Source organism: Nomascus leucogenys, chromosome 9, assembly GCF_006542625.1.
Source record: "Nomascus leucogenys isolate Asia chromosome 9, Asia_NLE_v1, whole genome shotgun sequence".
Lineage (NCBI taxonomy): Eukaryota > Metazoa > Chordata > Mammalia > Primates > Hylobatidae > Nomascus > Nomascus leucogenys.
The window spans coordinates 77,085,994-77,109,698 of NC_044389.1; the positions used below are offsets into that span (position 1 = coordinate 77,085,994).

General features: G+C 35.3%; 1 protein-coding gene across 10 annotated transcripts in view; it reads left to right on the top strand.

The window, feature by feature from the left end:
* PDLIM5 (PDZ and LIM domain 5) overlaps positions 1 to 23,705 on the top strand; it is a 218,023-nt gene that overhangs the window by 117,893 nt on the left and 76,425 nt on the right. For 3 of the 10 annotated variants that reach the window (XM_030819136.1, XM_030819138.1, XM_030819140.1), the window contains 5 exons: positions 4,729 to 4,771; positions 6,982 to 7,400; positions 16,201 to 16,218; positions 16,785 to 16,957; positions 17,629 to 17,665. In XM_030819136.1, the coding sequence (XP_030674996.1) occupies positions 4,729 to 4,771; positions 6,982 to 7,400; positions 16,201 to 16,218; positions 16,785 to 16,957; positions 17,629 to 17,665 (690 nt within the window). Of the gene's footprint in view, positions 1 to 4,728; positions 4,772 to 6,981; positions 7,401 to 16,200; positions 16,219 to 16,784; positions 16,958 to 17,628; positions 17,666 to 18,210; positions 19,359 to 23,705 lie in introns of those variants that run through there. The other 7 variants (XM_004089022.3, XM_030819137.1, XM_003257525.3 and 4 more) reach the window with 5 other exon arrangements.

The following is a 23,705-nucleotide window of genomic DNA, read 5'->3' on the forward strand; positions in this document are numbered from 1 at the left end:
TTTCTTTAAAAGATTCTGAAGTTATTTTTGAGTGTGGACATGAGTCACAATGGGCAAATAATTTTTTTTCCCTCATAAAACTGTTACTATGGAAATAAATGTAGAATTACAGCAATAAATTTTCTCCCTCTGAAATCAAATAGAATATTGTGAAATTTTGCACATAATTTGAAAAGTTTTAAGAAAGATGTATGCAAATAAATTATAGGATATGTAAAACACTTATTCTTAAAAATATGTCATATACTAATATTTTAAAATAAATGTACGTAAGGAGATACAAGTTAAGTGTTGTATCTTTGTTGGAATACTTTAGAAGATTGAGGCTTTGACCAAATGAATTTACGTGGAATATCACCAGATCATGAAGTCAATTTGGGGTGTGCCCACAATAAATTTTGTTTTGGACTTCTTTTTTTCGGCACATTGAGTGAAATGACATCTTTGTTGATTCTTATTCTTCCATGACACGGTTCTATATAATTTCAGATTGTGGTTACCTTTAGAGATGACCTGTACCCACATGGAATAAGTGCCCTTCCCACAAAATGGCCCCCTTCATGGTGAGGAGTTAGAAGAGAGGGTGATCCTGGAAAGCCATTTTGCTTGGGTTGACACTGATTTTAGAAATTCAAACAATTTGTGCTGAAGAGCAAAGTCTTTGGAGAACATTTGGGATGATAACTGGTCTCCCACTCCAAGCTGGATGGATGACTTGATAAAGTCATTTTACCCCTTCATTTGTTTGTTCGTTTTTTTGTTTGTTTGTTTGTTTAGACAGAGTCTTGCTGAAGTGCAGTGGCACAGTCTCGGCTCAGTGCAACCTCTGCCTTCCAGGTTCAAGCAGTTCTCCCGCCTCAGCCTCCTAAGTAGCTGAGACTACAGGCACACGCTACCAGGTCCAGCTAATTTTTGTATGTTTAGTAGAGATAGGGTTTCACCATGTTGGCCAGGCTGGTCCCAAACTCCTGACCTCAGGTGATCCACCCACCTCAGCCTCCCAAAGTGCTGGATTGATTACAGGCACCTGTCCAGTTTTACCCCTTTGCATTTGAGTTTCTCATCTGTAAAATGAGAGAATGCCACCTAAATCATGAGATTATTATAAATGAAAAATATATGGATATGTGGTTGAGTGCCTGGCACATAGAATAAATTTAAGGTAGCTGTAGTCTTTGTTTCCACTTATGCTACTTAAATTTAAATTTGCTTGAATTGCTTGCTACTTGACAAAATGCTTTCTTTCTTAGTGATTTTTAGGTATTTAAGTATTAATCATTTGAACTTTAAAATAACAAATTGGGGTGATATCACTCACACTCTGCCCTAATACCCTCTTATTTTCTTCCTTTCTTCCATCCATTGGTTCTCTGGCTTGACTTTTATCTGGTTGATGAAAATTTCTTCTCAAACCCTAATAAGCTTTCATGGCCACCTGAAAAGGATTATTGCAACAAAAGCACTCACCCTACTTACAGAATTATTATAATTATAATTTTTAGAGAAGTATTATAATTAGATATGCTTAGAGAAGTATTATAATTACCAAATGGTAACTGCCTGTTCTGGATATATATCAGAGCCACACTCAAATTTAAAATCAAGCACAGGCACAGAGGGCCACTGGTACTCACATGGGCTAAAGCAATTCTGCTACTTTTGTCTTTTTTCCTTCTTTCTTTGACTCTTCAAAAAGCCTGACCAGCTTTGGGTTATTTCTTTCTCTCTGTAGGAAAAAAAGATGTATGTGTCAGTTCCTATAGTAAGATAGAGAATATGCAAAGAGGGAGAAAAGGAGTGAGTGTGTGAGTGAGTGCATGTGTATGTGAAGAGTACAGTCTTTTATAAGCCACAAACTGTTATAATATGCTGATATATAACTATTTTGTGCTTTTGTTTATAGTAAATAGAATCTTTACATAATCTCAAACCATTTAGAAAAACCTAATACATTGCCATAGTGATTTAAATGTTTAAAGTTTGAGTATTTGGGACGGTAGACTAGCTGAATGTGCAATAAAGTGTGAAGAAACTGTTTAGAAAGACATCCTTTTGCACTCTTGAGTGCTCACTTTTTTCCTTCTAGAGTTGCTTTGTTATTACAGATTGACAACTTTGCAATTAAAGTGATTAATGATGTACCCTAGTGTTTATGGGTCCCAAGGTCAGTGGATCCAAAGATGGCCATGCTGTGGGAAACTTAGACAAGAGCTCATCTCATAGAAGATGAACCAAACACCCTCCTTTTTTTCTGTATGATTGTTTATGAGTTAAGTATATTAGATGCTTGAGAGAGTCACCAAGACATAATGAGTAATCTGCATAATCTTTATCATTCTAGTTCTATTGTCTAGTTCCTCGTTCTTAAACACTAATGTGAACATTTGGAACCTTATTAACTAAAAAACATGTTATTTTATAAAGCAGTTTTAAGAAACTACATTAATTAAGTTAAAAATATACCTTAAGTATAACACTGCATTGAGTATTCAAAAGATGCAGTTTAGCTTGATTCATTTGCATCTAATTCTTGATAAGACTGCTGTTTATTTATGGCATAAGTTTTCCTGTACGTTATTCTAACCGGTACATCACAATTTTAGTTTTTAATATAGTCAGTTATCACTTAAAACGCCTTTCAACTGTTCTGGTCGAGGTTCTGAAACTGGTTATAATGCATCAGGGATTTTTATTTTGGATACTACTTTTACAAAAGTCAATCAACTTCAAATAGATTGTTCTAGCCACATTGATGGCTTTGTTCTTTCAATTTCATGAACTGAGGATACTACTAGGCTGAGGCACTGGTTTATCACCATCATGGCTTACTCTTGAACAGTGGCTTCACACCAAGGAGAGTGAACAATAAGAAAATCGTTGAGCCCATAGCACAAAGCCATTGCCAAGATCTCTCTCTGCTGGTTTGAAACTCACACTACACAAAAGTGACTTGTGATGATCACTGTAGTTCAAAGGGCATCTGTTATCCCATTGTATGTTTGCCAGGATTTGAAGAGAAAATGTAGGAAGAATTTTTTTCATAATTGTACCTCAATTTTTTAAACATCCTTTAAAAATTATTGTTTTTATGTAATCTATGACATTGTTAAAGTAAAAGATGCTCAATATTTGTCGAAAGAAAAGGAAGACAATTACAACCATTCCAATTTTGAGAAATAGGTTTCCTTATTCACTGGAATCCACTGTTCTTTACTTGAACTTGTTTCCTTTGCTCATTGTAATAACCCTACAAGCTAAAAGAGAAGTTGTCTATTAAATAGTACACATAGAAGGTTGTGCAACTGCACAGAGTGTAATCTGTATTGCAGTAACTGAATATTAACATCCGTTGCTACCTCTCATTAGGTTAGCCAATTCTCAGTGCTTGCCATAGCTAACCAAATTAACTGTTTTTGGAAAATTCAGTTGCTGCTAAAAATGTTGATCAGAGTTCATTATTAGATTATACTCATAGAGACTGAATATCCTGTGCTAGTGTCTTCTGTTTGTGATCTGTTGTCTTTAAAGTAAAACAAGCTCATGGTTTATAGTTGAAAATGATCATCACTTAGTATTTACCTGCTATGCTTACATTTCTTGAATTCTGTGCTTGATGTGTTATCCTCCAGCTAGTGTGATATGAGTGGAATCAAATTGCTACTGGCATATTAAACATAACATATACCTTAACACTAAGTAAATAGGCTTTAAAACATCAGAGGCTTTCCCAGTCATTTAGTTCCTGTCCATAAATACAACCAGTATATTGTTATATTTAACAATGGTGGGCCTCAGCTCCATCTTAAGCAATTTACCTACACTTCTTTTGAAGTTTCTTCTCTGAAAAATTAGGATAACCATAGCTTTTACTTGGGTATGGTTAAGATTATATGAGATAATTGCTCCAAACCAATTATTGTTACTGTTGAGCCCATGCTAACCAAAGGCACAATAATAACATAGTACAAAAAGCATACGTTTAAAGTAAAAATTAATTTGAATTTGGAAATAAGTTATACATGGATTTTTGTCTTTTTCTTCACTCTGTCTTTTCCACACTTGTTACTGATGACCTATTACATTCCAGACACTGTGCTGATACAGACACAGATGGGACATGGCCATTGCCTTCACTGAAATTATAGTCTAGTAGAAGGACCTACAGTTTACTTTTAGCAAATTAAATGTATTAACTTGCATAGACACTTAAGAATAGGAATACAGAATAAATATTCATTCATTGACCCAATTCAACTAGAATGTATTCAGCATCTTCACAGAGACCCAGTATCCTGTGGATATTGTTCATGGATGTTAGGAGAAAAGATAGATACTGTTGGAGATAAGAGTCAGATTAGATGGTTGAGGAGCCACTCAAAGATCAGAAGGTCATGTTTATTATACTTTACCCTTTTAGGTGGGGGGTAGCCTTAACGATTAAACATGGGTGTACTCACAAACAGGATTGATGTTTGTCATTCCTCAGTTGAATTTGTAGAGGACCAGATACTGCTATTGAATACCTAGTGTGTAAAATGTTGAATCTTGCAGCATTTGACTTACATGAATGAATTAGAAGATTGTGAATAGTAAAAACTATGAATTATGAAACTATAAATTCCAATGATTTAGTATATTAAGGCTTATAATAGTAAAAATTCCATTAAGAAGTCTGCAAGTTTATAAAAATTCATTATTTTTTTCTTTTTCTTTCTTTTTTTTCCTCAGAGCATCTGCTACACCCAAGCCTGAGCCAGTTCCTGTTCAAAAGGTGTGTTTTTAAGCTAGTATCCAGAGTATCATTTGATTGTCCTTGCTGAGCTACTGTAACTCCCATTTCTGTCTCAGACCATACTGACATTCATTTAATTTATAGTCTCAGTACAATTTTCCTTGTAGTTCTTTTCCTTCAGAGATGAGTAGGAAAATGGAGATCAGCACATAACATTTGTAATTATACATGTTATAAAACATTATTTCCAAAGCCATATGTTACAATAACTTATGTCAGATTTCTTACATTACTATTCACTTTTGATGTGCCCATCTTTATCCAAATCCTTATATTTTCTAAAGAGAATAAATAAGTGGTTACTGAAAATTAATATCACAATAAGTCTTTAATAAGATTTTATTAATAAGTGCATAATTACATTTCAGAGTATTCTTAGGTTATTGGCAAGTATCCCTTTTCTTGCATATATGTCTTCAAAATAATTTCAAATCATTATTCACATGTATCTGTTTTATGCTTTTGGGGGCTTTCTCCCTAATTTTATCTGTGCCCATTTATTGAACTACTCATTATACAGATTGAGCATCCCTAATTAGAAAATCCAAAATGCTCCAAAATCCCAAACTTTCTGAACATTCTCACATGACCATTGGAGCATTTCAGATTTTGAATACTTGGATTAGAGATGCTCCTGCATTCTACAAAGATTCAAAAATCTGAGAATATCTGAAATATGAATGCTTCTGGTCCCAAGCTGTCTAAATAAGGGATACTCAACCTGTATTGATTCGTGTGGGCACTAAGCCACTTATTTTTCTCAATTAGTTTTCTTCTTCCTATAAGATGAATTGAGGCTGCACGCGGTGGCTCACGCCTGTAATCCCATCTCTTTGGGAGGCCGAGGCAGGCGGATCACCTGAGGTCAGGAGTTGGAGACCAGCCTGGCCAACATGGTGAAACTCCATCTCTATTGAAAATACAAAAATTAGCTGGGCATGGTGTCGCGCACCTGTAGTCCCAGCTAGCCAGGAGGCTGATGTGGGAGAATCACTTGAACCCGGAGGTGGAGGTTACAGTGAGCTGAGATCACACCACTGCACTCCAGCCTCGGTGACAGAGCAAGACTCCTGTCTCCAAAAAAAAAAAAAAGATGAATTGAGATTACCTTTTTTCTTAAAATTAAACAGTAGAACCACCATTGTATGATTTTTCAAAAATTTGATTTTTTCTTTTGATATGGTAGGGTGGAATAGGGATTTATTCTTGATCTGAAGTCTAATGCTCTACCTCTGAGCTATCCCCCTCCTGGGATTTATTCTTGAATGTTGTGGAAGCTTAGTCTGATTTTGTTTAACTTTAAATATGCTTTGGAGTAAGGATTGGCAAATAAAAATTCTGGTAATTTTAGGAGGAATTGACCTTTCTTACTAGTTGTTTTTTCTTTGGCTGCTGGTGATGGGGAAATATCGAAGATTTTTTTTTCTTCATGTAACTATTAAATATTTATTTTGGAAAAGGAAAAGAATTTTATTCTATCTCTGAATCATATCTTAAAATGTTCAGAGAGAGAAATGGAGGTGGATTACAGGAAAGAAAGGATTTTGTTTTATTTGCTTGCTTTTTAAATTTTTTTTTTTTCAGATTCTTCAAGATTATTAATTAGAGTTTGCACATTCCTGAGTTAGGTGAAAATTATCTTATTCCCTGTGTTTTGTTTTGTTTTTTAAACTCAAAGTGTTAGAAATGTGTTGCTCCTTCTGTGTGAAACAAATGGTTCCACTCTGGAGAGAAATGAAACATGTTTGAAAAATGGGACTATGGGCTTTGAAATATGGAAAGATGGGCTTTGGATATTTTAACATAAAAAACACCTCAGTTAGCAATGTTTTGTTTATTGTAGGGTATTTAAACATTTTTCCTTTGGAATATACCTAGGTTGAGACTGATGAGGGGCTTTAGGCTTTCTGATAGTTTTCCTGCTGTATTTCTGAAATATTTTGAAACTACTTTCATTTTTATTTTTAAAAATTATACCTACTGTGTGCATCTGTGTTACGCATGTTGGGACTAGTTAGCATGCATGTTATGCTTTATCAGCCCATTGTTTTTATCTGGAAACATGACGTTTGAGCTGCTAACCTGATTGTGTTTGTCTTTCAAAAAATCAGCTCTGTGTTCTTTTCAGTGAAATATATTTTGCATGTGTTTGGTGTGGTTTTGTGTATGTTTATTTTTGTTTTACATAGGGAGAACCTAAAGAAGTAGTTAAACCTGTGCCCATTACATCTCCTGCTGTGTCCAAAGTCACTTCCACAAACAACATGGCCTACAATAAGGCACCACGGCCTTTTGGTTCTGTGTCTTCACCAAAAGTCACATCCATCCCATCACCATCGTCTGCCTTCACCCCAGCCCATGCGACCACTTCATCACATGCTTCCCCTTCACCCGTGGCTGCCGTCACTCCTCCCCCGTTCGCTGCATCTGGACTGCATGCTAATGCCAATCTTAGTGCTGACCAGTCTCCATCTGCACTGAGCGCTGGTAAAACTGCAGTTAATGTCCCACGGCAGCCCACAGTCACCAGCGTGTGTTCCGAGACTTCTCAGGAGCTAGCAGAGGGACAGAGAAGAGGATCCCAGGGTGACAGTAAACAGCAAAATGGGTAGGTGGCTAAGGGTGCTTTCTGCTCTTACTAAAACTCTTCTTTCAGGTAATTTCCAGGAAATAATCTACATTCCCCTCCCCCAAAACCAACTTTCTTTGAAGTAAGGGAGATGAAGTATTATTTGCCTTATTAACATATGGCCTTTATATACATAGGGTACTTTCTGCAAAGGAATTATCACTTATTCAAAAGCTACTTGTGCATTTTGACATGTTCTGAACCATGTAATATCTCTGTAACTCATTTTTTGCAAGTCCCGACACAGCATTGAGCAGCTGGCACTTATAATGCAAGGCAAATCTTGAATCTTTCTTCCTCAATTTTTTCATCCTTTTAAATAGGCCACCAAAAGTTCAAACAGTGGTTACAGTTGTTGTCACCTTACACAGCTCATCGTAAGGAGAGGGGAAATCATGAATTTGTAAGTGTTTTTTTTTCTAGGAAGTAATCTTAGGAAAACCAGTCCACTTTTGACTCATGTCTATATATGAAGCATTAGCTTAGAGCAGAGAGCTAACAACATTGTTTTCAGATTAAGTGAGAATTTATTCTTTAAAAGCAGACAGTAATGAAACAACAAGGCATGCTTAGAAAGCGTTAGAAGCAAATTATAAAATGCTTTCATTGTAAAGGTTTTCTAAAATGAGTAAATTTAAGCCATTGGACACTAAACATACAATGTTAGCAGAACATTTTGAAAATCTGTTTCTTATGGTTTTTCCCTTTTGGGGGTATGTTTTTATAAAAAAATTGGTTGAAGTTATTAACTTATTTGAACTACACATAGTTATAAGATCGCACATCTATTTTTCAGCAACCTTCAATTATTTGTTTATTTTTTTAACACTTTTGGTTCAAGTATAATGTTATCAGTTAGGAATTTATGTTGAGGAGCAAGGATTTAAGTTGGCCGTGAGAGGTTATGTACAGTATCTTTTTTAAAAATAATTATTTTCTATAATATAATCCTACTTGCAAAGAAAAAACTAAAGAAAAGAGAGAGAATAATGATGGTCATTCTATTCCTTTTGGAATTCAGGGAATGATACTTTAAGGCAGTCATTTATGTAAAATCATTTTGATCAGATTTATTGTGACAAAAATGTACCTTAAAAGGAAGACAAAGGGAAATAGTCTACAGGCCTGATGATTTTTACCAATGCCAGTTCCCAGGAAAATATAATTAAAATAGTTGTGTGGATAGGTCCATTCTCTGAGATAATCCCTTCCGAATGTTAATTCCTGTAATGAAGAGGCTGTGCTTTCTGTAGCACTGCTGCCATGGCAACTTTGGGGCTTTGAAAGAGAAGGTGGCAAAACTCCAGGCTGCTGCTGAGGGAGAGAGAGCAGGATCTCTAGAAGAACAGCTCCTGGGCTGTACATACTGTCTTGAGGTTGTGGGTGGCTTTCTAAAGTTCCGATATGTATGTATTGAGGAAAACTAGTATCCTTCAAAAAAGAATGTTATTTTTTCTTTCATGTGAGGAAGAGAAACAGGATGGAGTGTTCAGGAGTGTTTGGTCGTAATCTTTTTTTTCTTTAGTATGTTTATTTTAAGACAATAGATCTTCAAGTAATCAGAGTAGATATCTTGCAAAGAAAGATGCTGTTTGTCAAATGCAAGCCACACAGAAGACTAAAACAGAAGTTTACTATGTTTATTAAATTCCAAGTTCAGTAGAAAAACATCCATTGAAGGAAGTGTCTTAACTAAAATCTTTTCTACTAGCGCTTCTTGAAATCTCATAAAAAACTCTTCTTAATGGAAAGTTGTAGAGGTAAAAGCAAACAGGTTATGGAAAAGTACTGCATTTAAAACATCTGAAAAAACCAAGCTTGAGTTTTGAGTTTTATAAGCACAGCTTTGGTGATAAAACTTGAAATGATTTAAAGCTTATTATTTTTAAACTGAAACTAGGCAGTATTATAGAGCCTTTATGATGGCTTCTTAATCAATTGGCAGTGTTTATGAAGCACATGCCTGCTGTCCAGCACTGTGCAAAATTCAGGAGAAAAGAGATTACTACATATTTTGCATCATTTTCAGGCAAGTTACTGCTTTGCATTTGCAAACTGGGTATATTTAAGAATAGCTTGATTTCCAATGTCTAGATGTTAGGACAATAGAAACTTGATTACTCTGAAAATAAAGTGTGTTGTCTGTGAAACTGAGACAACATTGGTAGTGCCCTTTCGTTCACAATATTTAGATTGTAGAAATAAAAATAAATTACACACTTTACTAGTCAGTGATGTGTCATTTTGAAGAGTAGGTGTTTTGTGCTATTAATGGACGCATTTTTTGCATAAGTTGTCAAACTTTTTCTGGAATCAGTGTCAAACTTGTTACTATTATATTTCCCAGATTTTTATAATGTTGCAAAATACCTACAACAAAACTTCTAAAAAGTTGAGAGTTGTTACTTTGTATTTATATTAGTTATTTTTTAATTTAAAAAATAGTACATACCAATGACCAAAAATTTAAGAGTTCAGAAGAATGTAAAGTTAAATGCTTAGGTTGTCTTTTTCCTCAAAGCACCAGGAGGACTATTAGCTTTTAGTTTTTAAGCTAGTTTGATAGCTATTCCACACAAATTTATATAGCATTGATAAACAGACATAAACAGATGCTTATTAATGAAGCATCATTACTAAGAAATAATTAGCTGTTCATCCTAATAGCATGAAATCTGTGCATAATGTTGATATTTTTAGAATATTTTAAATTAATAGTATGTAAGCATTCCTGTTCCTTCTTATGAGTAAGGATTAAGGCATATTAAGAAACTTTAAATCTTTCTTCTGTATGTACAAATTATTGGTCATAGCTGGCTGTTTTCTTTACTACCCTCCTTACTCTACTAAGAGCAAAATGGGACTTTATATTTCAAACTGGAAGGATTGCTGTTTTGCATCAAGTAGTTTAAGTGATTTACCTTTTCCCTTTCCATGTATCCTTGCATTATAATGTGCCACTGCTTTCAAGAGGTAAGTCTTTTAGTATCTTATAATAATTTTAATTTTGTTGGACTGAAATTTCTTCTAACAGCTCCTGTGTGGTATTTTGAAGAACCTGGCCTTGGAAGATTAAAAAAAAAAATGATGTGGTAGTAATATTTTAAAATACTTTTCTCTTTGCAGAAAACACAAGTGACAAAGTTAGTATCCACATTACTGGAGAGGAAATATGGTGATTTATATATGAGTAAACAGCATGAATGCTTGATTTTTGCAAAATTAAGTTAAATTTTGCAAAAGAGCTGTAATTTAGAATAACCACATTTAGTATTTTCAATAAGCTTGGTTTGCATTGCTATGTTGTGGTGAATTGCTTTATAGTAATAAATAGTAGTGTTTAACGTAAGTCATAAAATGTATGTGGGTTTTGCTATGTATTGGTTTAAAAGAAGCAGTGCTTGGGAAAATATAATTTATATCAGTCAAGACTGGTAGAACACGAAGATAGAAGAGAAAGCATAAACATTTATACCACTAGTGAATAACATGTAAAACTGTGTTGATGTCCAAATCAGTGGCAAAAGCCGATGGTAAAGTCTCTTAAGAACCTTTATGATTTTTCTAGAGAGTTTAATTCAATGTTGCTGGCAGATTCAGACCTCTATATGTACAGTTGTGTGTCAGTGGATAATAGAAAGTCCACACATCTTTGAAATTCATTAAGAGAGATAAATACCAACTGATTAAATGTCACCATTGGTGTAGATGTTGGGAATCACTGTGGTATAACTTTCAAACCTCACTTTTGTGTTCCATTGGTATTGACACTACACTGGCTCATGATTACTAGCTTTAAAAACAGGTAAAAATCACATTAGATAAGAACTTAAAATAATTTTAGTAATTAATTTATGGTTATTCTGAACGTGTACTAAAAGTTTTTTAGCATCACACCAGAAAGTAGAATTGGAAATTCGAAGTATCTATCTTGGGACACATCCAAGAGAATTAACTACTGAATTATCAGAGCAGCTTCATTCCGATGTAGCTGTGGCCTCCCTAATTGAACAGTTTTATGTTTTATATATATAGGAATATTGCATACCAGTATAAACATCCCCAAACCCTGTTTTATTTTTTGTCCATTTAAAGTTAGATTTTTCTGAACGAAGACTTAGGCTAGTTACTAGATTCCAGTGTAAAAATGTTAAACTTATAAAGGGGGAGAATGGTGTTTGGAAAAATAAACATTTAGGTTAGATAGAATTTTTTTTTAATTCAAGATTAAGATTCATTAATCTGTTAGGTATTACTATGCATTGTTCTAGGTGTTTCTAAATGCATTATGTGATTTGAGTCTTTAAACTCTGATGCCAAGAGATTACATACCCTTCTCAAGTCACACATCTTGTAAGTAATAGAGCTAAGATTTGAGCCTAGGTCTTTTGAAGCCAAATTTTGATGTGCCTTTCCCTATATCATCTGCTTGTGACTTGGGCTTATTTCTATGGCTTTGGATTAGTATTTATTCTTAATGATTATAGAATTGAATTGAAGCTATATGAATCAATTGATGTGCATATATTACAATTAGCTTAGATATTCCCTTTTTTATTTTGAGCAGTTGGGGAATCTATTCCAACAATAAACCTGTATTTGTGTAGTTTTCAAAGTGTCTTCAAATATGCTAAACATAAACCCTTAGAGGAAGTCTGAAAGATAGAGAAATTGTCACTGATTTCACTGTTGAGGAAAATGAGGCTTCTGTAGATTGCAGTTTGCCCAGGGCATGGGGGAAAGTGGGCAGCACAGCCAGTATGAGAAACCAGATCACCTGGCTATCATGTTAGCACATTTACCACTGCTGTGTATGATGGACTATTCCATTTGGGCACATTTTCTAAAATATGTAAAAATATTTGTTTGGCATACTCAAATTGTCACCTTTAGGTTGAAATCAGTCAACCCTCCACTTGCTGCCCCTCCACCACACCATTGAACATTTGCCCCCACTTAACTTCATATTAATATAAAACATTTTTCCTAAACTTTAAAATGTTTAAATATACATCTAAAACTCAACTCTGTTCAGGATGAGGTTATTTTGCAAAACTATTTCCCTGCTACTTAAAATAACAAGGCAGAAGAGAGAATGCTGTGCATTGTGGCTACAGAAGAGTAAATACAAGCAAACTACTGAGATCAACTGAATCCTGCATCTCACCCTCACTCAGTGCAGCTCAGCCCTCTGTTGAGTTTATGAAACTGATTTTGACATGTGGAAATATAGCAGCACTGACCAGTCTTAGCATTAAAACTGGTAGGCAGTTTTTCTTAGTATGTTTATAATGAATTGTTACTTACTCTGACTAAACATCATTGCAGAATTGAATAATGCTACAGTGTGTTCTTTGGCAAACTATACAGTTTATACTTTAGTCTTTTCTATCCCTACCGTAATATGAATGTGTTGTTAATGATTCTGCACTTAATAGGCTATGTGAATGAATTATGTTTTGAGGTTCTCCCACTTCAGGTGTCACTAACTTAGTTCCTTTACCATGTCTTATCAGACACGCCTTCTGGGCAATAATTATGTCACCGATAATACAGAACTATGGGATTCCCACAAATCACTTCTGAAGTTACTGGAACTTGCTTGTGAATGAGGGTGGTATTAATGAGGGACAGGAGAGAGTAAGAAAATTGAGTGATAGCTCATTATTTATGATCCACTGTGCTTCCTACATTTTTCATCATAGTCGCTACTAAGAAACAAGAAAAATTTCAAATGACATATTATTCTTTTATAACATATGATTCAGGATAATTCATGTGAGAAATTGTACTTGCTATTAATATATACTTCTATTATGTGAGACTGAAAGAGTTTTCTCTTATTCTCTTCTGATTTTAAAAGTGATTCTAAAATGATCTGTTTCTACATTTTACATCTGATTGCTTTCTGTCCTTTGTTAAGAACATAGTAAGAATTTGGATTCATGTTTAAATGATTTTTATAAAACTTGTGCATTTAAAAAATAGTGGATCTTTCAGTCACTTGATACTTGAATTAGCATTAATACATAAAATAGTTTTCAGTGTTTTGTGGGATGGGGGAACAAAACTGTTGTCTTGATTATAACAGTGTAGTAGAATTTTTACTAACATTTGTTCATTTTTTTGTCTGTGTTTACATGATTATTTTGAAGCATGATGTTTGTGAAACATCTTCACTGAAAATCATTGTTTTGAATTTTATTTCATTTTCTTTTCTTTTTCTTCTTTTTTCCCCCTCTTTGTCTGTTGTTCATCTTCCGGGGAACATCAATGTCTTCTCTACTCTATCACATCTTTTTTTGTGTGTATTATTCTTCCCTCAGTAACCCTGGCACTGTGTAAGTACTTAACCAATGATTCACTTTGTAATTGTCTCTGTAACTTTCCTTCTTGCTTTCAATTTAATACTACCAGCAAATTTTGTTAGGATTTTCTCATTATAAGAATTTTCAAAAATGTTAAGGAGCATAAGAAGCATTTTTTTTTTATGCTAGAGAATTTTGTATGCATCAGAGGTATGTTTAGAACACCCACACTTTTGTAATGAAAAACTTAGTAAGTTAATCTTCATTGAGATATAGATGAGTATTATGGACAAGTATACCAGAGTTAGAACTGTAGTTTGGGCTTTCCTTTAGCTTATTATTGTTATTATTATTTTAATGTCTGTATTTCGAAATAAATTACTTGCTCCTGAGAGTAAAGTTTACATTATATCCCAAATGCATTTTTTAACATAAAATTCTTGAAATTTTTCTTTTCTTTCATCACATGCTGGAGTTTCAGAACCAGAAAGCACTAAATGTTTAGAAACTTTGTATCATTTGACATAAGACCTTAAGGTGTGGTAAACAACACGAAGAATCTAAGGGGTAGTGTACTTTTTACAAGTGTGTCATAGCTAAAAATGCTACTTAGGTAGTGTCATTCTATTATTCGTGATATCTTAGCTTGACACCATTGTTTTGTTTTTAGGACCAAACCTTTTATAGAGGATAAAATAGTCTTTTTTTTATTATTATTATACTTTAGGTTTTAGGGTACATGTGCACAATGTGCAGGTTTGTTACATATGTATCCATGTGCCATGTTGGTGTGCTGCACCCATTAACTCGTCATTTAGCATTAGGTATATCTCCTAATGCTGTCCCTCTCCCCTCCCCCCACCCCACAACAGTCCCCAGAGTGTGATGTTCCCCTTACACTTGAAATTAGCATCATTTAAGAGCAAACTACACTCAATACTTGTAGAGAAATTTAAAACTGTAATAAGTTTAGTAGCTCAATATAAAATTTTTCAATGACTTGCATAAGATAAAGAGTTGTCTGTTTTATGGCTGCCAAAGGCACTGTGTTTATGAAGGAATCTATGCTTATTTCTTAATTTTAAGACATTTTGTTCATTTTTAAAAGAGCTAGGTTTTGTTCAATATTAGTGGAAGGTCTTTTAGATATTTTACTTGTGGAATCATGATATTACCATATTACCATAAGTTATAATATTTTTTATGATTTTTTGCATAAATGTTACTGATTTGTTATTTTGTATATGCAGATTATTCATAGTCTTAGAACATGTATTACAGGTGATTTTCTAGTAATCATAATACATTATGATGATCATTACCTCATGTTATGTACTGCAGAAAGCACTTTACATACATTATCTATCTTATTTGTTCTTAAATAACCCTTTAAGATACAAGACTTATTTCTCAAATGAGGAAATTGAGCTTAGAGAAATGACTGGCATAAAGCACACACTGAATCTGATTTTAAAGCCAGTGTTACTAACTGTAATTCTATCCTGTTCTTCACTGGGGAAAACCTTTTCCAGTGTGCTGAGACAGTTTTGGTTATGTAACTATTAAAATGATGACAGTCGTGTGGCCTGCGGATAGCACTATGATTTTCTCACAGTGAGTTGAACCGGGCAGGTGTTGCCACTCACATCTGACCACATTTGTAACACTTTCTGTACTCAGATCTTGTGCCAGTAGTCTGCTTGTCCAGATTCATGTTCCTTTTTCTCTTTTGAAATTAAACTCATAGCCTCCAAAAATTTGCATTTGCCCTCTTTTGAGGGGGGGAGAAGTGGAGACTATTCATGATGCTCAATATATCATACAGTGTTAAAATATACATTGCAAATTCCTTTGTATTTATGCCCTTTTAAAATAAAAATGAATGTTCTTAGCAAACTCAGAGTTCCTGAACTCTGTAGTTTACACATCCTCAGAACAACACTACCTTGTATGTGATATTCAAGAGACTGACTTTCTAAAGAGTCTTAGAGCCAAGCTTTAAATTCTGATCTTTTAATATATATTTCAGTAGTTGCTAATATGCCATGCCTCTTCTTCACTATGCTGATCCCACTCACAGCTTTCTTTAGGAGAAGGAATACCTGTACATATGAATGAGAAAACTGTAGAAAATAATAGTTTGGACCCTTTTCAAAATTGTATTCGGAATTGCTAGTTTAGCCTCTACTAACCCATACTTGGTTCCTGGGCCTAGTGAAGATTTGATCATTTAATGTCGTGAAAGCCAATACATTCTAGCAGCATATTGATATTAATGGTCGTTGTGAATATAGTCCGCATCTGTGTTTCGTATGGCATACAATGAACAATACAAATAATTTCAAGAAGTTTGATTTTGACTACTATGGACTTTCATTTTCTAGTTATTTTCTTTTTTTCTTATCATTTTCCTTTCCTTTTTCTTCATGTTGGAAATCTTTCTTCTGCTGCCTTCCTCTGTCAATTAAAAGGAAAATCCCACCTAAACGGTAATCTTTCTGTTGAATAATTCTAATAGCATTATTTTATATTAACATTCTAAGTGCAGTTTTTTACTTATAATTTAGAAGTTGTTTTTGTTTTGTTTTGTTTTTTTGTGAAACAGAGTCTCGCTCTGTTGCCCAGGCTGGAGTGCAGTGGCGTGATCTTGGCTCACTGCAACCTCCACCTCCCAGGTTCAAGCGATTCTCCTGCCTCAGCCTCCCCAGTAGCTGGGACTACAGGCACGTGCCACCACGCCCAGCTAATTTTTTGTATTTTTAGCAGAGACGGGGTTTCACCGTGTTAGCCAGGATAGTCTCAATCTCCTGACCTCATGATCCGCCCGCCTTGGCCTCCCAAAGTGCTGGGATTACAGGCGTGAGCCACCGTGCCCGGCCTATTTTAGACAGATCTTTTAAAAAATTGAGACCGAATATACTTGTAAAGCAAACTGTTTGTATAAAAGGAACATTGAAGATTAATCATACAAATTATAAATAAGTTAGTAGAAGATATTTTATCCTTTTAATATAACTTTACAATTTTTAATTTTTTTTTTTCTCCTTAACCCTAGCCCACCAAGAAGACACATTGTGGAGCGCAATACAGAGTTTTATCATATACCCACTCACAGCGACGCCAGCAAGAAGAGACTGATTGAGGACACTGAAGACTGGCGTCCAAGGACTGGAACAACTCAGTCTCGCTCTTTCCGAATCCTTGCCCAGATCACTGGGACTGAACATTGTAAGTGAACTTCTAGGTGTCCTAATGGATGAATGTTTTTTTTTTTTGCCACAGAGAGTAGCATTGAGACTGATTGGTAGTTGTCAGAAAACAACCCCGAGACGGTTTGCTTTTAAATTATGCTGTGCATAACATGGGTAATATAAATAAGACCCCAGGCCGGGCGCGGTGGCTCATGCCTGTAATCCTAGCGCTTTGGGAGGCTGAGGCAGGCAGATCATGAGGTCATGAGTTCGAGACCAGACTAGCCAACATGGTGAAACCCCACCTTTACTAAAAATACAAAAATTAGCCGGGCATCTTGGCAGGCACCTGTAGTCTCAGCTACTTGGGAGCCTGAGGCAGGAGAATCATTTGAACTGGGGAGGCAGAGATTGCAGTGAGCTGAGATCACGCCACTGTACTCCAGCCTGGGCGATGGAGGGGCTCTGTCTCAAAAATAAATAAATAAATAAATAAAACACCAGCCCAGGAGAGTAACATTGAAAAGTATAGACGTAATAGTAGTTATACTAACTATAGTTCATAGCCAATAACAGGCTACTATGGAATTCGTTTTAGTGGCTCCACGGAAGTTGAACATTTGGTATTGATTGGTGCAGGTAATTGCTTAAGTGATTTTGTAGTTAAACAAAACAAACTAATATTGGATATTGCTTATTATATTTCAGTGAAAGAATCTGAAGCCGATAATACAAAGAAGGCAAAGTAAGTTCTCTATCTTTTTGTCAATTGATTGTTTTCCTTTCACGAATGGTCTCAATTTAGTTTTTCAAATTGTCAAGTGTAATGGTATGGCATTTCGTCTTTGCAGCTAGAAGCTAAGCATTTAACTTTGGTGCCTTTTGTGTGACCTAAATGTACAACTTGCAGATTTTTAAAGTAGTAGATATTGTCTGGATTTTAAGGCTCATTTTCCTTAGTATTGAAATAAGAAGTAGGCAGAAGGGTGTATTTCGGGGTGCTTTGCTAACAATACGTATGTCTGTGAATGAGCTCGTGTGTTGTCTTGCAGTCACTTTATTTTGAACATAAAAATGTATGTTTCCAAGAGGGATCTGTGGATTAATTGCTATATTTCTAAAAATGCTCTACCCTTAAAATGTTTGCCACTTAATAAAACAGCTATGTGAAATTAAGCTTTTATAAGGCATGTTTTCTGCATGATGGAATTAGTCTAGAACCTTTTTCCTTCTATTTCTTATGACTCTTCTATCACTCTTTTTTTTTTTTTTTTTTTTTTATTTCCACAGGGAAAAGATACCCCTTCACGTCTTTAGTCCCAAATACACAAAATTACGTGACTGGCACCATGAAGTTTCAGCACGTGCTCTTAACGTACAGTGATTTATGAGCCTTGCCCCCCAAGCAGCCAGCACATACCTTCTCATTTACTTTTTTTTCAACTTCATAGCAAAATCTGTATTAAATTTGCCTTATGAAGAAATAGAACTTTTTCTATACTTTTCTAACAATTTCCTATTGTTGTCAGAAAAGGAAGATGAACATGTTTTGTGCTAGTTGGTAGCTCACAAATGTAAAACCAAAAAAAAAAAAAAAAAAAGGAAAACTAAGGGACTAGATCTATTCAGTGGATTTGTATCTGTTTTTGTTGTTATTAGGGTAGTAACCTTGGAAAACGAATTATTTTCATAAGTTGAATTTGGTTAGTTGGTTGGTTGAAGCAGAGGACGATGAGCAAATAATGTCCTTGTCTAATTTGGAAAACACTTCCATTATGTTATTGACATTTCCCAAGATTACTTTTTAAGTTCATTATTATGTAACATTCAAAGTTGATTGTAAATTATTCTAAATAAGTAAATATAAGGAGGCAAGAATAAACAGAGAAGACTTTATTAAAGAAGAGTGCGTGCATTGTAGATTTAGGTTTCTTTTAAAGTAGGTACTATTCAGGATGGCTCTATGAAGAAGAGGAGGTCCAGATTTGGCTCCTGAAAAAGGAAAGAAGAGAATTTTACCCCTATTTGCAATGGAGAAATACAGTATTCTTTGGTTTGGTTGGATTTGCAAATCCTATTTCCTATCAAAGGAAATATCTCTAAGCTAGTGGATATTTTTAGAGTATGGACAATTTCTAGGTATTAACTAATAAGATATGGAAAAGATAGCTTTGCTTTTTTTAATCAGAAGAACTTAAAATAAATTACAATATGAATGATTATGAGACATCAGAGAAATATTTTACTTAGTGATATAAACTACTATGCACTGCTGCTATTCCTAGGAAGCTGTGTTTTGGGCAATACATGGAAGCTAAATATATGACCAGAAATGCTTTCTGCCTTGTAATATATTGTATTATATATTAGAGCTAAATTTAGTAATAAATGCATTTTGAAGTTTGGAAAAGTATTGCAATAAAGTTGCCTTTAACTTAGCTTTGTACTTGTTCTGTTTCCTTGAGGCTAGACACAGTGCCATCCAGGACTTGTTACAGTGTAACTGGGTAAAATAAACAATTCTCTGACATTTCATTTGGAAATCATTTTTAACTTTGTGAGGTTACTAAAATATGGGCATAAAACATAGCAGGCCAGGTGCAGTGGCTCACGCCTGTAATCCCTGCATTTTGGGAGGCCGAGGCGGGCAGATCACCTGAGGTTGGGAGTTCAAGACCAGACTGACCAACATGGAGAAACCCCATCTCTACTAAAAATACAAAAGTAGCCGGGCATGGTGGCGCATGCCTGTAATCCCAGGTACTCGGGAGGCTGAGGCAGGAGAATCGCTTGAACCTGGGAGGCGAAGGTTGCGGTGAGCCAAGATTGCACCATTGCATTCCAGCCTGGGCAACAAGAGCGAAACTCCATCTCTAAATAAATAAATAAATAAATAAATCACGGTAAAGGATCATGTTTGCTTTTTCCCCCTGAATTATTACAATATGTAGGATCCTATGTGAGTAACATAAGATCAGTTGACTGTTGTGCAACATAGAATTATTATTTGTGTGAAACTACTGCTGAAGGACCTTGCCTGCATTCAAGGGTCTATTTTTATTTTTCCAGGTATTCTTTCACGTTTGTGACATAATAGTCTAGTACAACTGCTTGACAATTTGGAGAAACTAACATTAATTTTAGATAGTGATTGATAAAATTTGGCCTGCCAAATGCATTTTAAAAATAATGCTAGGATTTATCTTTGCTCATTTCTAGTATACCTCATGATATATGACATCTTTCTTTTGTCATATCAGTTCTTCTTCAGATACTAAGACAGAGGTCCTGCCTGCTTGTGTTTTTATGATGCTGACATCAATCCCAGTTATAACTGTGTCTCTGGCCTCTGTAAGAAAATCTACTTTCTTAGACCAGGCTTTCCTATATCCAGTAATTCTTCAGGATCCCAAAAGGTGATGTCTGAGAGACGATGGAATTAAAGCCTCATAAAAATAAATGGCGTGGTAGAGTAAACATGGTATTTTCCACCAAGAATCCAATTTCTAGAATAACTACAGAGTTGACAGAAAGAATACTCAAAAGAACTTTAGGTAAATGGGAAATATTTTCCCTAATACAGACAAGATAACGTGTATAGAGTTACAGCTTAAAACAGATGCAGTTAAAATAAAAATTTAATACCTTGCTTAATTAAAAATGAAGTATTTAGTGTTTTATTAAAAGCATAGACTTAGGTAAATGGAATGATCCATACTTGAGTATGAGGATAAATATTCAGCCAGGATCATAAAGGACATTCCATTTGAGCCTGTCAGAAGATGAATTCCTGAGCTCAGTGAATCTCCTGGGACATTTTATATTCCTAGCTTAAATGCTAGCCAAAAATTATAAAAGCTTCTTGCAAAAATATTATTGTAAATCTAGTGGCCTAATTTATGACTTGTTTTTGTTTGTCTCTCTTATACAGACTTTCTTCATTATAGGCTTGTTTTTAAAGTGAAATTGGGAAGTTGCTCTTAAGAATGTTTTAAACATTTCTTTCCTTCTTTCTTTTTTTGTTTTTTTAAATTTGAGACAGAGTTGTGCTCTGTCACCCAGGCTGGAGTGCAATGGCACAGTATTGGCTCACTGCAACCTCCACCTCCCAGGTTTGAGTGATTCTCCTGCCTCAGCCTCCTGAGTAGCTGGGATTACAGGCGTGCACCACCATGCCCAGCTAATTTTCATATTTTTTTTAGTAGAGACAGGGTTTTACCATGTTGGCCAGGCTGGTCTCAAACTCCTGACCTCCAGTTATCCGCCTGCCTCGGCCTCCCAAAGTGCTGGGATTATAGACGTGAGCTACCATGCCTGGCCTCAACATTTTTTTCTTACACTGTTTTACTCAGAAGACTGTCTCACACATGGTCCAATGTATTTTTGTTACCTCAAAAATTACAGTATTTGTGGAAACCAAAGCATTCTTTCATGCATCATTGTGCCCTTTAGGAAGGCTCAGATATATAGACATCTTAGAGTTTTTTTTAATACAAATTGTGGTATTAGGACACAGAGTAGCAGTTCCTTTTTTTAAAAATTATTCAAAAATATAGAATGAATTGATTTTCCTTCCAGATATGTAATTTTGTAATTATTGTGTTTCTGATGTGTATTTAAAATCATATAAATCATAAGTATTTATTCATTGCCAGCATTCATTCTTTCAGATGCATAATTGCTGTATATGTAAATGCCAGGCACTAATCAATGTACTAGGGATACAGTAATGAATAACAGATAAATGTATAAGCAAGATGATCTGAGGTAATTGTGTTACCAAGATAATAAGTTAATATAAAATAAGTTTGGCTTAGTCAGGGAAGGATTACTTTAGATTATGTGGACCTCTGAGGAGACGACCTTAATGCCAGCAGCTAGGAGTGGAAAAGGAGTCAGCTGTGTGATGACTTGAGGGTGGGGAGACAAGTGTGGAAAGGAGCATGGCAAGAACACAGAACAGAAAGGTCAGTGTGGCTGGAGTCCAGGCTAGGCAGGGAAGCGTGCTAGAAAAGCAGAACTCCTGTACCTAGACAAAACACTTATATTCCCATTCCTATCCATAGCATTTTAACTGGGAAATTATTATATCATATCTAACTGCTTGCAAATAAAATTAGAAAATGAAGAAGCAGGGAGGTTAGTCAGGCTGCTAATTGCAGTGCACTCACCTAGTTGGTACCAGCCCTGATTATTAACAATTTAATATTTTTCCTGTTGAGACCCAGTGAAGACCTAGAAAAGAGAGGCATAAATATATGTTGGTAACATGTATGTAGGGAACACAAACAGAATATCCTGCAGAGCATACATAAAGCCATACAGAAAATACGAAAACACTTTGGTGTATTACATTTGACATATGATGCTCTTCACAGTAGTGATGAATTTGAGGATTTAGTCTTCTCTGTAAAATCTTGGCTAGAATTGTCTGGACACTTTGCTTTTGTTTATCCCATTCCAGAAAATTCCTTAAACCAAGTAAATAATTTCCTTGCACATTCTTTCCAAAATAGGGATCATAGCATTTTTTTCTTTGTTAGAAGTAGTACGAAGCAGCAAGTGGTAAATTCTGGGTTTTAGACTGAGATTTGTAACTCACTGATTACTTTCTGCCCCCAAGTTTCCACTTCTTTAAAATATGGAGTTGGAATCTGTGGCGGACACTGTGCTGCCCACTCAGATACCACTTCAGTGGAGGACTTGATACCTCTGCTGATGGGAGTGTCATAGGCAGACAGCTTTCATGTGCCAGCCCCTTCGCAAATCACCTCAGCTGCAGACAGTCCCTCTTCAAGACCCTAGGCTTGGTGGTGCTGCCCACATGCAGTGAACTAATTGATAAGTGGGAAGAGAGGGAAGTAAAAAACCTGGTTATTTCATCCCAGTTAAGACCAACTTGGAGGGACCATTCTGGCTCCAGAGCTGCTGTGGAGTCAGCTGAGGCTGTCCTAAGTTTTGTTTGGCAACTGCACCTCTCCTGCCCACTCCTGCTTCCTTTTCTGTCCTTTCCCCTTCACGGTTGTTGACCCTAGAGGCATTTCTTAATAAGCATCCTGCATGCTAAGCTCTGCTTTCTGGAGAACCTGATCTGCAAAAGAATCATATTTTCGTAGACCCCAGTTTAGACCTCAATTGCACAGGTTCTCTTTTATTCATCTTCTCATCACTTTCTTTGCCTTGGTCCCTTCTCATCTTTTCTCCTTAAATCTTCAACCCAGATCACAAACACAGCATTTAGAAGTCTTCAAAGTAAAAGATCAGTCAAGGGAGGACTGAAAGGCATGTGGAAGTCAAAAGGAACATGCATTTACTTTATTTTTTTGCCTTAAATTAAGGATGTTTATTTGTTGACTTCATCACAGGCAGCCTAAGAGTAATGAGCAAGCAAATGTATTTAGAAATCAAATATAATCAGAGATAGGTGAATGAAGCAATGAAATGAGAAGCTTCAAAATGGGAAATTAGGATTTACTGAGTAAATGTAATGAACACTTAAAACAGGAAAGCAGTACTTAGAATATTATGATTTTGCATGTTGTAGTCTTCCATATATAGCATTTGGAATCTTATGTATTAGCCATTTAATTTCACTTAATAAATTTTGTTTGAACACATCTGTTTTCTTCACATCCTTAAAAGTTTACTTCTAGTTCTCTCCTGGGGAGATTCTGTTGCTGAGTAGCCTTTGGAAATGTGTAGGGTAATGTACAGATATTAAAAGGAAGGAGGATGCTACTAGTGGCTAAGGATACTAAATATCTTGTAATGCACTGAAGAATCCC